Source organism: Lissotriton vulgaris, chromosome 1_2 (assembly GCF_964263255.1).
Source record: "Lissotriton vulgaris chromosome 1_2, aLisVul1.2, whole genome shotgun sequence".
NCBI lineage: Eukaryota > Metazoa > Chordata > Amphibia > Caudata > Salamandridae > Lissotriton > Lissotriton vulgaris.
In genome coordinates this window covers 52039911-52057541 of record NC_141686.1, presented here as the reverse complement: position 1 = coordinate 52057541, position 17631 = coordinate 52039911, and the positions used below count along the sequence as shown (strand labels likewise).

At 45.1% G+C, this 17631-nt stretch overlaps 1 protein-coding gene across 3 annotated transcripts in view; it reads left to right on the top strand.

Annotated features, from left to right (window-relative positions):
• The window catches only part of CCDC91 (coiled-coil domain containing 91), a 1919235-nt gene that overhangs the window by 378895 nt on the left and 1522709 nt on the right, over positions 1-17631 (top strand). For all 3 annotated transcript variants that reach the window (XR_015307530.1, XM_086952800.1, XM_086952801.1), the window contains exon 3: positions 577-655. Coding sequence is in view for 2 of the 3 variants with exons in the window: in XM_086952800.1 (XP_086808926.1) it covers positions 577-655 (79 nt within the window). In the remaining variant the exon portion in view is untranslated. The remainder of the gene's footprint in view (positions 1-576; positions 656-17631) is intronic.

The window sequence follows — 17631 nt, the reverse complement described above, 5'->3', positions numbered from 1 at the left end:
TTTTGCATTTGGGATGATGAATCCCAAATGCAATAATTGCACGCGCAAAGGGCCAGATTCTCTGAATCTGGCCCTTTGCGAGCGCAATTTCGCTTGATGAATCTGGCTGAGGGTCAAGACTTATTTGCATATGGCTGGCTCCAAACTGGGGTAGTGTGGTGAGCAAAAGAATGATGGATTAAACCCAGATCGCTGTGACTGGGGGTGAATGTTTGCATTGTCCAGCATTCCGTCTATCAATTGTTTCTTTTGCAGAGAACCTCACCCAGCACAGGTGGGTCCCAAAATCCCTTGTCTGTCTTGTAAATGCTGGATTGTTTATTGATGTCATAATGTATTTGTACGTCCTACAACGAGAACTCCATTGATATTCGCTGTAACATGCAAAATGTGCTGTCAATAAAAACATTTAAAAACAATGTGTTTACAGTCTGAAAGTATAGTTTAACTTCAGATATGTTTACATTTGCATGTACATCTGTAATTGGGGTATTCTAGTTGGGTGTGGAAAAACAGCAGGGGGAACTACATTTGGTGCCTTTGCTTTTTTGCTTAAAGGTATGTTATTTTCTTTAGGCTGCTGAAACTTTTGGTAGTGGAGATGGCGAAACGCAAAGTGTATCCCCTGCTATTCCATGGGCAGCATTTCCAGCAGGTATTTCAAGTTATGTGTATTTTTTGGTATTTCCTTAAATTGTATATCCTTGTGGCTTGGGTTTGAATATTGTGCTTTGACTGCATTGCTTAAAATTGTTGAGTGAGAGAGCCTCTGTGTTACTTTTACGCTTAATTGTCAAGATCTAGTTCATCAACTACTTAATTAATCCCAGAGAAACTGTAAGGTTACATTAAATGGTCACAGCAAGACATATGCGGTGTGGTACAAGCTATGTCTCCTACACAAACTAAGACCATGTGTGCCTGAGACCGACTTTAAAAGAACAGCGAATTTTTGTTTGTCTTTCACCTGAATGGTGACACTGTCCTAGTTTACCACATCCCAAGCTCAATGTTGGCCCCACTGAAAGGTGTCCTCCAAGCTCTGTTGCCCACATAAGGGCACAAGTGACATTAAAGTGGATTTATCATGTGCAGTGCTGTAATGAGCAGCACTCAGTCCTACTTGGCAGAAAAGCTCTAGAGACGACACCACACAAGAGGTCTGAAGGTGAAGAATACATGCAAAACCACTCGAAGTAAACCATTTCGGGTAGTCCTTCAGGATCTCTATCTCAATCACAAGGTACATACGAATATCACTGTCACTCATTCACTTCAGAAATGTGCTGAAACCCCTCTTGAAGGGGAAACTTGATATTCATCATTAAAGCTCAGCTTATAGTGCCCAAGAACTCCTACCTTGAGACCTTCCACTGGCATGCGCATTCACCAACTGTTCCTGTGTTTTATAGAGTGTTCTGTTGTTTTCCATCCAGGTTCAGCTCAAGAGTTATTTACGTAGAGATATGTGCGCAGTAATTAAAGGGTAGAGTTATATTTTGTAATTCAAAGGTATAAGAAACATACAAATGCATTTTGAAGAATATCAAGTAGAGGAAGTGTGTTTTTCCACATGGTTTAGACAAGGAATGCAGTTATAATTTATAAGGTAGAAGATTAAATTCAAAACTAAGGTTTAGTAATTCAGAGAGGTAAAGTAATCGTTCACTGGGAGACTCAAAAAGTCCCCCAGAGTGTCCGAAAGACCACAAATGTGATTCCTAAAATGTTTTATTGACACGTAGATTTGAATTCGTGCTTGCTGTGTTGGCATCTGTTTAACAATTCAAGGTAGAACTGGCTTACCAAAGATTCAATTACTTTGCTCTGTCTTTAGGTAACAATGGCTTACCGTGATTGTAATCCTGAATTTACAACTGTGTTGATCGGGAATTTATTTTGTGTTTGCTTTAGCATTTCCATCAGGAATTCTCGGTTTGCAAATGTAATTGAAGCAAACAGCAACTTGAAACTGTACAGTTAACAAAAATGATGCATGAAAAACACAAATAGTGCCAATGCAAGAGCGAATTGTTGGCAAGCTTCACTAATTTCGTGTTGTGCTCTGTGGTTCCCACATGAGCAAGAAGAGTTATATTGGGTGTCAGAAAATTAAGGGAAAAAGTGAAAAACACCAAAGCCAAGAGAAAGAGTTATGTTACTGAGCTAAAGAAATAATGGAACGGTAGGGCAATAGGGTGTGAGGCAGGATACAAATGGTAAATGGGCAATAAAAGTAACACTGCTAGGTAACAGGAAAGAAAGCAAACACCAGGTGAGGATAGGATGTAAGAAACCAGAGAATAGGCCTCCATGAATAGTGGAAGGCATGCAGTATGTGTGAAAGAGGAGAAAAGCATTAGGCATTTCGGTTGGAAGACAAAGAAAATTGAGTTAGGTGGAGACGAATGGGCAAAAGAATGAAAAAAAGGTGCACTTGTTTATAAACCTAACTGAAAGGGGGGAATGTTGTCAACCTAAAAAAGCAGCATTTCTAAATTTGATAAGATGGAAACAGAAAAGTACAGAAAGCCACAGGCATTTTAGATGTGTCGTGGGTGGAAGGGTTTGTAGTTTAGTGAAAGTGAAGTGCGGGATAGTTTAAGAGTTTGAATATGGTGAAGAGGAGCCAGGTTATGGATACATTTCAAAATTGTTAAATGAGAGTCAGTCATTTAACTAACAGCTTGTTTTGATTTGATAGCTACTTCCCGAAGGTGTTTGGAAGGTCGGGCTTAATGGAATTTGGAGAACTTTTGTGTTTCTAAGTTAAAGAATGTTTCTGTAGATTCAAAAGGGGAAACATTTAGGAATGCACATTGCAGTAATCCACCTATTGCAAGCTAGTACATTCCATTTAAGAAGTCTTTATTCGATTATTTCATCTTAAAAGACATACATACACAATAAAATAGCATGTTCATATAAAACAGAAGTAACCGACATACATATAATGGGTACAAAGCAATAATTAATTATTACATTAAAAAGTATTAAATCAGTTGGTATAGACATTCTTATAATGGGTACAGTACGATAGATTAAAATACAATATAAAACCAGGAAGATCAAGATCAGCGTTAAAAGTTACAATTTGAGTATATAAAGGCAAGCCTAGCACTGGTTATTCTTTATATAATTTGTTCTAATCACCCTCGCCCATCCGAGAAATTTCGCCACACCAGTGACAATGAGAGGGGTTAGATTAGTTCTTAAGAGTCTACTAGCCTCAATAGCTGAGCGAGTACCCAGAGTTCTACAAACTGGGCCGAGCCATTTGGACCTGGGAGCTGCATAAAGTGGGCAGACAAACAAAAAATGATCAACACTTTCGCTTAAAACTTGACAGTGAGGACAACATTCTGACCCCCTTGAACACCATTTGTTGGTAAATACCCTTAAAAGCAACGTGCCACATCTAAGTTGATGGAACAACTTACGGTCCATTGGTTTAGTAATTAGGTCCCAATATTTTTCAAACTTAGAGGCATCTTTGTGTTCAATGAACTTACTAGAAAGGTTGTTAGAAGGCAATCGCTGATGACGGTTTCAGGTCACCCAGTCCCAATACAGTGCTTTTAATGTTTTCTTTGTAGGAAAATCCGCCGAATCAGGGGCCACCCAAAGTTTACTTAACCCTAGAGCATAGAGTAACAGTTTGAGATCTCTAAACCAACCTATATTCGATGAACCAGGGATGTTTCTAACATCGAGGCAGGCCTTTGCATACATGTTAAGCTCCGGCGTCGTCCATAGGCGCCTCCAGAACGCCAGTGGGCGGATTCTAGCCTGCTCTTCAACCGGAAGACACCCTAGATCGTACATAAGTGGGATCCTTGGGGTTGACTGCGGCAACCCTGTGGCTACCCTGAGAAATTTATTTTGGGCTAGTCTCAGAGGGTCCAGGTTGCTATACCCCCAAAGTTCCGCCCCATAAAGAATAGAGGGAAGAACCTTGGATCCGTAGATTTTAATAAGTGGCGAGATGGGCCGAGTATAGGATCTTTTGTGCTCTTTAATCAGCGCACCTCCAACCTGGAGATGTTTCAAAGCCATAAGCTCAATCTGTGGGGTCCAGCTTAGGGTGTCGCTGAATGTAACTCCTAAGTAAGTGAACAACTTCAATTGTTCAAGGGGCAGACCCCCCATTGTGACCCTCTCAGAGATCTGATTGTGGCATCTTAAGACCATAAATTTGGTCTTAGAGACATTTACCTCTAACTCATGTTCGTGGCAGAATAACTCAAACCTAGAAAGGGCCCGCTGAAGACCCTGTCTGGTTTTAGATATTAAAAGGGTATCGTCAGCGAACATGAGTAGAGGTATTTTTATCCCTGCTAATGAAGGGGCATCTGTGCGATGATTAGCAAAATAGTTGACAACCCTATTAATATATAGGGAAAAAAGGGTAGGGGCTAAAACACAGCCTTGGCTAACGCCTTTTGCCACGGAAAACCTGTTTGTCACTTCCCCAGGTTTGCCCCAACGCACCTGGGCGTAGGTATTCCTGTGTAAACTAATTAACAAGTTGACAATAGGAGTCGGCATGCCCATATCTAAGAGACTCTTCCATAAACCAGCCCTAGGTACAAGGTCAAAAGCAGACCTAAGATCTACAAATGCAGCAAAAAGGGTGCCTTTGCCTAAAAAGACCGTCTTCCAGAATAGTAACATAAAACGATAGACCTGGTCTAAAGTACTAATGTGGGACCTAAATCCAGCCTGTAATGGAGTCAGAGTATTTTCAGATTCTATCCAATCTTGAATCCTAACTTATTATTATTATTAATAAATTTTATAGAGCGCGTAGTCACCCGTGAGTATCCCAGCGCTAAGGAACAGTAAACCTGAGGGGAGTGAGGGGCAAGGGGGTGTGGTAGGGATTTATGGAAATAGGAGGGTTTTCAGACGCTTTCTGAAACGTAGATAATTGGGTTCTGTTCTTATCTCACGGGGTAAGGCGTTCCAAAGACGTGCTGTATGAACCGAGAAGCGTCTTCCACCCGTGCGGGCCTTCTTAGATCTGGGGATGGTGATGAGATGTTCCTGATCGGAACGGAGGGATCTTGGGGCTTTGTAAGGTTTAATGAATTTAGCTAGGATCGGAGGTCCTTTGTTTTGCAGCGATTTGTGGGCCAGGCAAAGGGCTTTGAACTGCACTCGCTCCCTGACCGGGAGCCAGTGGAGGAGCCTCAAAGCCGGTTTGGCTGAGGCTCTGGCAGGAGTGTTGGTGACGATCCGGGCAGCCGCATTTTGGATCCTCTGTAACCGGTTCAGGGTGGCCTCAGGAGCGCCCAGATAGATGGAATTACTGTAGTCGATCCTGGAGAGTATTAGGCCTTGGATCAGTAATTTTTTTGCGGTAGGAGGGAGTAGGGGCAGGATCTTTCGAATTGATTTGAGGAGCCCAAAGCATGTTCCGGCTACTTTTTTTGCCTGTGTTGCAAACGATAGGTCTTTTTCGAACCAGACGCCTAAGCTCTTGACCTCGGGTTTAGGGTCTGGGAGCGGGCCTAAACAGGGTGGCCAGATGTTATGTGACCAGATGTTCTGTGACGGGGAAAGTCCCTTCTGACCCAGGAGAAGGATGTCGGTCTTTGAACCGTTAAGTTTGAGATGGGATCGGTTCATCCATCCTTGTATCTGCGTCAGACAGTTGTAGAGGTCCGCAGGTTGTTGGCTTGGGTGAGATAGGGAAACCACTAACTGTGTGTCATCGGTGTAGCTGACTATGCTCACTCCGAAAGGGATGACGACCTCCTCCAGTGGGGACATGTAGATGTTAAACAATGTGGGGCTCAGGGAGGAGCCCTGAGGTACACCACATTGGAGGGGTTTTTCGGAGGAGCGGGTGTTGTTCTCCCAGATCTGAAAGGACCGATGGCCCAGAAAGGACGCTAGCTAGGACAGTGCTTTTCCTTCCATGCCGACACTCCTGAGACGATGAATCAGGAGTTGGTGGTTGACGGTGTCGAAGGCCGCACTGAGGTCGAGGAGGATCACTGCCACTGATCCTCCAGCGTCAAGCAGTGCTCTGGCCTCTTCCACCACCACCAGGAGGGCGATGTTGGTGCCCTGCCCTGGACGGAATCCCGTCTGCGATCTTTTCAGCCGGTCATTGGTTTCCAGAAATTGTGAGAGTTTTCTGTTTATCAGCTTTTCGGCGACCTTGCTAGTTCCCGGGAGGAGGGAGATTGGCCTGTAATTGGCCAAATCCGCGGGGTCGAGGGAAGGTTTCTTCAATAACGCCTTGACAACTGCCGCTTTCCAGTTGGGGACGACGACTCCCTGTTCCAGCGAAGCGTTGATGAGCTGGGTGAGGGAGGGGACGATCGTAGATGCTACTCTCTTAAGGAAGCGTAACGGCGTAGGGTCTATGGGGGAGCCGCTTTTGATGTTATTGAGCGTGCTTTCGACCTCCTCGTCGGTCACTTGTCCCCAAGAGGTGAGACAGGGGGCGATAGGAGTGTTATTGGTCTCTCTTTCCTCGTGCGAGTTGGTGGTTGGGATTGAATCGAGGATTTTCTGGATCTTATCTGTGAAGAAGTTAGCTAGTTTATAGCATTTTTCCTCATCAGCCTTGGGGTCTGGTGGGGTTCTGGGTCCGGAGTCGGGGACTTTAAGGAGTTCTTTTAGAATAGTGAAGGATTCCTTGCTGGAGCACGCAGAATGTTCTATTCTTTTTTGGAAGAATAGACTTTTGGATTTTCGAAGGGGGGTTTTATAAGTTTGTAGAGCGGTTTGATAGGCGTCCTTTTTATCTTTAGCCTTATCCTTCCTCCAGGAACGTTCTGTTTTCTTGCATTCCTGTCGTAGGGATTTAAGCTCCGGAGTATACCAGGGAGCCGGGGTAACTCGTTTGGCATGTTTGAGAGTAGTCGTTTTGGGGAGGAGTTGATCCAGTGAGGATGTGATCCAGAAATTGAACTGGTCATCGGCGATGATAGGGTCACCGGAAAGAGTCGGTACAGAATTAGCAAGGGTGTTGGCCCAATCTTCTGGGACAAGCTTGTGCCAGCGTCGATCGGTGACTCGGGTTTTGGAGGGTTGTGGGGGGGCTGTGCCTAGATGGCAGAAGAAAGGGATTAGGAAATGATCTGTCCATGGGAGAGGAAGGGGGGAACCAGTGGTAATGTCCGTGATATTGGTCAGGACGGGGTCCAGGAGATGTCCCTTGTCGTGGGTGGGTCCATTGTTGACCAGCCGAATGTTAAATGACCACAGGTCATGCAGTAGATCAGATGCTATGGAGTCTGTCGGATCTGCGAGGTGGAGGTTAAGGTCGCCCACTAGGAGGAAGTTGGGGGCGGAGGAAGCTAGTTGTGCCACCGTCTCCGTAAGGGCGTTGATGAATTTTCCTGGTAAACCCGGCGGTCGATATATCAACAGTCCGGTTATGGAGTGGGCTGGGGAAGTTTGGAGAGTGAAGTGGCAGCTTTCGCAGTCTTCAATGTTTGCATTTCTGGTTCTGCAGACAAGGCGTTCTTTATGGATTATTGCCAGTCCCCCTCCTCTCCCTTTAGGTCTATGCAGGGTTTGGATCAGGTAGCCCGGAGGGAGAGTGTTGACGATGTCAGAGTCAGAGCTTGCAGATAGCCAGGTTTCTGTAAGAAACAGTACATCCAGGCTATGGTCTTGTATAAGCAAATTGGTTTCATGCGCATGCTTGGGGAGGGAGCGGCAGTTAAGACTAAGACAAGACGGGCTATAATTTTTTGTACTGCATCTATTAGGCTGATAGGCCGATAGTTAGAGGGAATCGACCTATCACCTTTCTTGTATATGGGCAATATTTCCGCCCCGGCCCAAGAATCCGGGACTCTGGCACCAGATGCCAGAGCATTAGCTAACTGTACCAAATATGGTACCCATAGATCTTGGTCCTGGAGGAATAAATCGGCTGGTATGCAATCTGGTCCAGGAGCCTTCCCTCTTGGGATAGAGTTCAAGACAGATTTCACTTCAGTTGAAGTAAACATTAGGAGGTCAGCTGGTAAAGGCCAACAGATGTTACCTAGGCAACAATCCGGACCCTTAAATTGGTTCCCAAAATAACTAACCCACTGTTGTTCACCCACCGAAGAAGGGCTCGGCCGATCATCCTGAGACAAGCCCCATCTAAGTAAATGCCAAAACTGCTGGAAATTCTTGGAGCTACATGCATCTGCCAATGCGGACCACCTCTCCTCATCCCATTTCACCCTGGCTCTATACTTTGCTACTTTAAAAGCCTTCCTACAATCCTTTATGCGGCTCAAATCCTTTAGCTTTAGGGCCTTAAACAGATCAGCATGGGATCGACGACACTCATCATCGAACCAATTTAACCTTTTTGTACACCTCCTTCCCCCCCTCTTAGTCAGGGATTTGATGAACAGTTTCTTTAAAGACCCAAACATATGAGTGTGTGTTTCAGTGATCATAGTGTTAATTACCTCCTGAGATTCGCATTTTGAAATGTTATCCAGGGAATCGGAAACTACAGCTCTGATAATTTTACAGGCTTCAGGATCCGCACTAATTTTTGTCCAACGTACTCTTCTAGTGTCATTAGTGAGTGTAACGTTGTCCTGAATGACATTGGGGACATGATTTTCTAGTCCTGAGAAACTTGTGTCCCTAAATGCTACCACTAAAGGATCGTGATCGCTTTCAGGGCGAGATGTTACCTCCATATCTTCCAACAAGTGCCACAATTTAACATCCAGTAAAACATAGTCTATTCTACTACTATGCCTACCATTACTAAAGGTGACCTTGCCTGACCTATCTGAGGTTGTTCTACCGTTAAGGGCGCGCAGGCCATGATCCAAACAGATACCCTTGATAAAAATAGCCACCTGGGATCACCTTTTAATCGGAGCTAGATCCAATTGTGGGATCCCCCACACCTGGTCTTCGGGATCAACAAAAGAACCGTCATCCTGGCTCAGGGGTTCAAAGCAAGAGTTTAGATCACCCATTACCACCTTTAGCCCTAGATCTGAGGCTGTACTTAAGTAATCATCCAGGATGATGAGGGATGGAGAGATCTTACCTCCCTGAATACCCCTGGCATAAATATTAACTACCAGGATATCCAAACCACTTGTGGATTTTATGCTAACAAGTAGTATGTCCGGACTGTCAATAAAGACTTCTTCGGCTATGATGCCCGCTTTCTGCCTAACCCACACTGTCAGGCCCCCCATGGCACGACCTTTTTGTCCAATAACAGACAGTTTGCTAAAGGACAAGTAACCAGTAAGAAACAGTGGTTGCAGTGACCAGGTCTCTTGGAATGACCAAACATCCCCTTTGCGAATGAAGCTAACCCAATCCGGTATAGACAATCTAGACTCCAGACCTGCAATGTTCCAGCTACCCAGAATCGTACCATGGACATTTGTTAGAGCATTAGATATCCCCTTTTCGAGAGGACACTCAACATTATCATTTAGAATAGCAACTGTCTGCATGCTAGCAGCTCCCATTATAACAACACTGTCACCCAGTTCATCACATATACCTGAGCCAGAAAGCTCACCCAAAGTACCTACTGCTGGGGTTCCAGACTCTATGGATGCAATTACTGGATCTATGGGGTCTTGCACCACTAATGAATCCCTAAACCCATACAGTTCAATAGAAGCTACCGTTACTTTTTGAGCAGGAAGACCCCTGGGGTCTATAACTATACATGAGTCCTTCGATTTAGATTTAGAAACTACATCCCATGGGATTTCCAGACTGCCCACATCAGCCATTGCAAAGGTAGATTGTCAATCAATATGATTCAGGTCTGATAGGGGCTCGTACAGATTCCTCAGCGGGATGTTCCAAAACTCGTTCTGCTGGAAGAATTTTCCAGGGATGTTGAAATTTGAAGGGTGGCTAAACTGTTGCCGGGGGTTTGGAAAATCAAGAGGTGTAGGATATCCCAAGAGCTGAGGGTATACATTAAAATTAGCCCTGGATGGTGTGTAAGTATAACTGTTGTATGCTGATTGTGAATAAGCTTGGTACATGGCTTCAGGGTTGAACTGGGGCCCATTAAATCTATGATTGAAGTTGGTCCATTTGAGGGGGTGTGGTTTACTTAACAGGCTTGGTTGACCTTGTAATTGGCCTTGTGGATTAACCAGTGACTCAGGGTAGAAATAACTTTTTTTGTGGAAATACCACCATTGTAGTTTCCCCCAAACCAGTCAGTGAGATGGGACACTACCCTGTGGTCCCTGAAGTTAATAATCACGATATCACCCTCAATATCTTTTGGTCGGGGACCTACCCACTTGCATCTACGAACAGAAATAATATCACCATTAAGATGGGCCGGAAGTGGTCTGTTAGTCTTCAACCAAAAGATAACCTTATTCTTTAGATTATCATTACTTTCCCTGTTACCATTAAGAAGAGGAGGCACACCCGTCATAATGATGACGAAGTTGGCTGAGTCAGGTGGGAGATCAACCATGTTTCTACGATTTAGATTGGGTCTGAAGATGGATTTGACCGGCTTGGCTACTCCTGTATTGTACTCCTGTATTCCACAATGGACCACTGTTATGCCCTTTGGGCGCTGGCCCGGAAGTCGATAGAGCAAAGGGGAAACTTGTTTTGTCGACTTCCGGGCAGCCTTTGACTCAGTGGATCGCGGGAAACTTTGGGAGTGCCTGATTAAATATAATATCCCAACTGACCTGTTAGCGATACTAAAAGAATTGCATAGAGGAAACTGGGCCCAAGTAGTAAAAGATACACAGGGGGCACTCACAAGGAAAATAGCAATAGACAATGGACTCCGACAGGGCTGCGTGTTAGCTCCTCTACTCTTTTCAGTCTTTCTAGCAGCCTTGCAGGTAACATTGGAGGTGGAGAAGAGTGCTTGCCCCAGAATGAGTGGTAAGAAAGTAGCATGCTTACTGTATGCAGATGATCTCGTTATTACTGACCAGACACAGCTGGGGCTACAGAGGAAATTAAATGCTTTCAACGATTACTGCAAGAGTAAACTGCTAATAGTAAATATGGACAAAGCAAAGGTTATGTGCTTTGGTAAAAAGCCAAAGTGCTTTTGCTGGTATCTAGATAAAACTAAATTAGAAACAGTAAAAGAATATAAATATCTGGGCCTATGGTTCTAATCATCCTTAAAATGGAACAAACATGTAGAAAATCAAAATGCAAAAGCTTCTTCCTCTATTTGTGGCTTGAAAAAAATTAATAAAACCTACGGAGATATGTCACATAAACCCATGATAAAAGCTTTCTCCGCCATGGTCCCCCCAAGAGTACTATATGGGGCAGAGGTCCTATTCCTTAGTGGTAAAGGGGATTGGAATCGGGAGGAAGGTAAAGCGGTAAAAACACTATTGTCCTTGCCAAAGTCAGCCATGCTACAGGCAATTAGACTTGAAACAGGACTGATAGGGTGGAATACCCAGACGAGAATGGCTGTGGCTAGATTTTGGAAACGGCAATCTCTAGATGAAGCGCAAAAGGTGTCACATTGGTGTAGTGGGGAAATACAACTTAGCAATCTAAGATGGGCAGCTGAGGCAAAAAAGAAGATAAAAGAGACAATTTGTTGCCTAGATGTGGGTACGACCCAAAACCCCTTAGAAGCAGTCTTTACAAAAGTGAGACTAAGACAAAAAGGAAGGGAGTACTCGAGGTCACAGGACCTAGGTTATTTAAGAAACAAAAAATCGGTAAAAAACATGCTAGAAGTGTGGGAAACCGATATAGGATATCCATACCTAGAAGCACTTCCGAATTATGGATTTAGGTGGGATATTTTAAAAATGAGAATTGGCATTATCCCATGGAGAGTGGAGGAGAAAGTCACGGCAGAAATGATGTACCCAGATGGTTTTTGCAAGTGCGGTATGGGGTCTAAATGTGAGATAATGCACATTCTTCTTGACTGTCTCAGGTATGTTGAAGTGAGAAAACGGATTCTGCGACCTATATTCATAAAATATAACACAAGAGTGAGAGCCCAAGTAATCAATTTAGTGCTAAGAATTGAATATCTAGAAATAGCTATAGCTTTGGGTTATTACCTGAAAGAAATTAATCAAATGGTCAGGGGAAAGCTCAAAGCAGTGTAGTGAGAAACTCCAGTTACCCTGTATACAATAAATGAAGAAGAGTAACTCAGGCAGGATAAGTCCAATGGGTTTTAACACCTTTTAATCTCCTTATAGCAATGATGGACTGATGAAGATAATGAACAGCCCTGACTTTAAAAGTCTAAGATAATTCGGATTTTAAGTAGAATGTCTTGTATGTTTTATACTTTTTTAAAGATTTTAACAAAAGTTGTACACTGTTTTATTAATAACTAATTATGTACATTATCCTGAATTTTATTCGATTTGGTTTTAAAGACTAAGGTCTAAATAAAGCAGAGTTTTTCTCTCTCTACTCCTGTATTGTGGGTTGCCTTATTTCCAACAGCCGGTGGCTTGGGACTAGGAACATTCGGCTTGTCTTTACCATTGTTGGAAGCCTTACTCCCCACAGCCGGTGACTTGGTATTTTGTACACTCGGCTTATCTTTAACAATATTGGAAGCATTTTTAGGAGCGGAAGGCCCTTGTTGTATTTTAGGTTTACTATGTGTTATGTTGTTAGTGGAAACTCCAGATTGAGTTTTCAAGGGAGCAGCAGTAACGCTGGGCTTTGAGTGAGGGGCCGATTGGCCTGCCGAACTCGTTGGTAAAGGTGGAAGTCCAGTGAGTAGAAGTTGGTCCATCTTTTCACCTAATAGCCTTACACGTTCCAGGATGGGTAGCATATAGGATTTCAGGAGTTTCTCAAAGATATCAAAACACTCCTTGTTGCACCCAGTATTGGTATCCACTGAGGGCGTTGGTGGATGGGGAGACCCAACTGGAGCCTAAATAACAGGAAGTATCGAAAAAATCGGTTAGCTGCGTATTTTGGGTGGGGGGACAAGTTTGTTGAACTATACTTTTTCTTTTAAACCCCCCCTTTTTCCTTTTCTTCCTGGGTGGGGGGCAGGCAGCTCGTACATTTGTATTGGATTTAGATTTAGAAACAATATTAGAATGGGTCTGCGAATTCTTTCCCTGAGATACACTTAAACATGAGTGATTAGTTAGGGTTGACTGTAACTTTGGGGCTGCAATCTGCTCAACATGATCGGTACAGTCAATATAATAACTCTGGGCAAGATAAGGGCTAATCTGACAACCCTCGCTATTCATAGGGGAGCAAACAGGAGAACAATTAGGAATACGAAATATACTTGGAATTTGGTCAGTGCTTGTTACGTCCAGATCAATAACCGTTTTCCCTTGTACTACCATATCTTGGGAATTGTTGGATGTAGGCTGAGAGATCAACAATGTTTGTTTCAAAAGTTCAATGGACCGGCGACGGTCAGCCCGCTTTTCCGCGAGAAGAAGTTCTTTGTCAATCTCCTTGGTGACCTTGTCGAAATATCAATTTACATTGATGTAGGCTTTGGCTGAATGGGAAGGACATGAGAGCAGATTTTTCAGTTTGTTGGATCATTTGAGTCCGGTAAAAGTCAACAATGGCAAACGAGGAGAGATACATATTCTGTACCATGTAGGCATGAAACTTGAAGACACAGGTAACAAGATGACAGGTCCTTTTTAGGTTTCGCCTAAGTGAAAGCCTGCGCACTGCGCAGGCTTTTCACGAAGGTGAAAACCTAATGAGAACAGTATGTGGCTTTGGAATACGCCCTCTGTTCCATTGGCTAGCTCCATAAATGGAGGCTAGCCATTGGAACAGAGATCTGTCCGTCATGGCGGGACCAGATTCGTGGGCGTTCCCGCGATTTCTTCCCCCTCCACCCTTTTCGCATCGTCATCGCGGCCGTGGGCGGGGTTTATTTTTTGTTGTTGTCCAGGTTTGTTTTGGCCATTCCGCGGCCGACCGCCAACGGAGGAAGCCTTCCCGACCCCCCTGCCGCTGTCCGTTCCCGCCCCCCCCCTGTCCGTGTGCTTCATGTTTTTCCTGCGGCCTTCCCGACCCCCCTGTCCGTGTGCCCGTTCCCGTTCCCGCCCCCCCCTCCCGCTCCCCCTCCCGCTGTCCTTATGCCCGTTCCCACCCCACCCCCCTTCAGCTGTCCGTGTCTCTGGCCCTGGCCCCACTTGTTTTGTTTTTGGATCCATTTCCCAAGGAAGCAAGTCGGGCCGGCCACTTCGCCATCGCCACCAGGCTCTGTTCAGCAGGCGCCAGAGGGGCCGTCAGGGGTATGGGCTGGTAATCAGGTCCAGTAGTGCAAAAAAACGATTTCGGTCTGAGCACCGGCATGACTTAGTTAATCACTATTTCTAGATTAGCAGAAAGGTAGCGATTTTACATATTCATAATCGTGCAACAATTACCACGCGACTAATTTGTGGCTTCCCTTTCTTCGGTGAGATACCCAGACTGCATACAAAAGCACTGAAGTGAAACCCGGTTCCGCTAGCATAAGCCACGCTGCCTGTTTTGATCGCGGCAAATTTAGCATTCGCAACTCCCATTCAGGACACGTAGGCCTTTTCTCTCAACAGATTACTGATTCAGAGCGATGAATATTCAGACCGCTGCAGCATTGGGAGCTCATCTAGCACACAGGAGAATACAGGACTTGGGGCCAGCTAGTCACAGGTAGTCTATGCAGCCCTGTGGGGGTCTCGTTCGATTTGTCCAGGAGACAGCAGACAAGGGTCTGTCTCCAACTCTCCGTGTGTCAATGCTTAAAGGTTACCGAGAGCAACGCTAAGGCTCGGGTGAAGCAACCATTTAGAGGACGCATTATGGTGTGCAGGGGCCAGTAACAGTGCAAGCCATGGATTGGAACCTATGTGCCTCCAGCGAGCATAACCCAAAAACTCCCACCGACACTGAACCCTTATGACAAAGTGTGTCCAGGGTAAAATGGGATCAGAGCGCAAGCATCAGTGGGGGGGAATTCAGAAGCGGAGGGGCACACCGGTGGAAGCGAAAGGAGGAGATGGGGTAACCGTACTGTCCCCGATACCTGCCAACTACAGAGAGAAGGAAACGGGGCTACGCGGGTGCCAGTGAAAGTCCTTGCACTCGGATTAAGCTGCATTCCTTACATTAAGGCAAACCAGGCGCCCCACACCCGACACAGCAGCATCTGTGCTCTGGTTGACGGAGAAGCCCTTCACATACACAGCAGCAGCTTGACAGACACCTACTCCGGTGCGCCCTACTATGAGGGACAACTGCCAAGGGCATCCATGCTTCGTACTTACCAGGCAACAGTAAAGGCGACAGAGTGATACCGTGAGCCTGGGCAAGGATGCTGCTAACAGCAAGCAGAAGCTAATACAATAAAAAAACGAGTTCTTTAGAAAGCATCAGTCGTCATGATGCAATTGGAGCCCAGAATGCAGCACCAAGGTAATGTTACAAGGCTAGCCAAATCTAGATCCTAGCTGGTACTGCTTTCAACTGAGGGACCAGGAATGAGGCAGACGACACAGCAGCACTCCGACAGCCTGTGTCCGTTTCCAAACAAGGGGTACCCTCACGCCTAGCCAGGAACGGCCGGTGCAGGTTAGAGCGGTGGGTGGAAGGACTCTACAGAGGACGAGGGAACATTACATTATTAATTCGCCCTCATCCTCGTATGTGGACGTGTTTTCAAAGTAGGCGCATTTTAGCGTTTTGCACTAAGTCTTGTTAGTTCGAAAGATGCCGCCCACTTCCCTTAGCTTGAGTGTGCACACTCGTCAGTTTCTTTTTTAAGGTGAAAAATGGGAACTGAAACAAGCCCTCTCAGACCACGCGCTTCTGCATCACTGGGCACATACATTGCATTTTTCTTCTCGGATTTCTTGCAATCGAAACTTCCTATGTATAACGTTTCATGTCCCTTACTGGGGGGGAGAGATGAGGGAGAACGGGGGGGAGGGAGGAGGGAGAACGGGGGGGAGGAAGAACGGGGGGGTTGTAGTGCTCTTCTGGATTGGTATCACGCTACAAGGCGAGGAAGAGGTTGGTTAGAAAGGGCATGTACTTGCAGTGTGGTCATGTGAAAGCACAACATAAATACAAATGTTGTCATTTACAATACCAATAGCTCTAACTTTTCCAAAGGCGAAACCATTGCATTGTACATGCTTGTTTAAGGAAAGTGATCAGAAGTGCATTTCTATGCCACAGGGCAGTCAGTGATGCACGTCTGAAATTAAGGGACTGACTGAAGGGTGTGAGAAGATTTTTGGCCTCTTCCTCAAAGAGGTGTATCATGAGGCCAAGAACAGAGGATTGTGGGGCATCCTCAAAAAGTGGTTGCCGCAGAGGTCTCTGATCACCCCAGTATACAGTAGGGTCAATTTAACAAAGTAAGAGGAGTTCCAGGAGATAATGTAGTAAAAGATGAAAGTTAAACCACATGATTAAGAGCACATCTACCATGTCACTGCAGCAGAGGGAAAACAACTGATAAAGACCGAGGAGAGGTGCCAGCGATGTACAGTGATGATCAAGTTGTAGTAGTTTCTTTATTTTGGTTATCCGGTTCATAGTCCTAAAGATAGCCTGTTTTATGCGTTCTTTCTCTTCATAGCAGTCAGGGCTCCAGTAATGGCAGACAATATATGAGGAACACACTAGAACAGTGGATTACATGTTTATGATCATCAAGGAAGGAGTTGTTAGTTATGTGTAGCTTCTATTTTTGTTCATTTTAAACAGGTTGGTAGAGCTCGAGATTTAGAAACAACCATAATCATGCATTTAGTGATGAGGGGCATAGATTTAGAGAACTGCATAACTATTGAAATGGCATAAACATGGAGCCCTAAAATATACATACCAATAAACAAATACCTACTTTTAAGATCATCCACCTCCCATTACTTTGCGACAGCATTGCGTTTGTCAGATAGATGCCTAAAAGTCAGGGTCTACTATTCAATACTGACTTTCCACAAAACAGTATCCTATTCTAAATGGATTTAGTGCATGTTGTAATGAAAGTGGTTTTCTGTTTTCACTCACCCTTTCTGTCACACTTCTGAGCAGGGCTTGTCGGAGGATGTGCTTGGTCAGAGATAGACTATGAGCATGCTCAGCGTGGTGCTGGATGCCACATCCCATGCGTAGCTGGGCGTGCTCATGGCCTGGGCCACGTTGATAGGTATTTTGTGGAGGAGTGTGGCTCAATGGTTAGAGCGGCAGACCCTGATGCAGAGTTCTGGCCCGGGACCAGGGTTCAATTCCCGCCTCGGCGGGTCTGGGGCTCAATTTCCTAGGACCTGACAATTCTCGCCTCAGTGCCTATTCTAATCATGGGCCCCATGATGCAACTCTGGGCAATAGCTTGCTTAACCTCCACACCAGCCACAACAGCGCTAGAATGCCTAGCTTCACCCTGGGGGTGCCCAGGAGTGGACACTTCACAGGGAAAACCAGGAAGGATTCCACAGCGGTATGAGTAATAGCGCCAGGAAACTGCTTGGTGGCAGTGCGCTCTACAAATACCTTGACATTTACATTTAATCGCTTTTACCCAGTGCGGGCAGTGGTGGGGCTGTGGAATCCCGCAGCAAACGAAGCATACACATTTTTAGGTCTTGTAAAGAGCAGCGCATGCGCTGCCTCTACGAGGCATCATGTAATCTG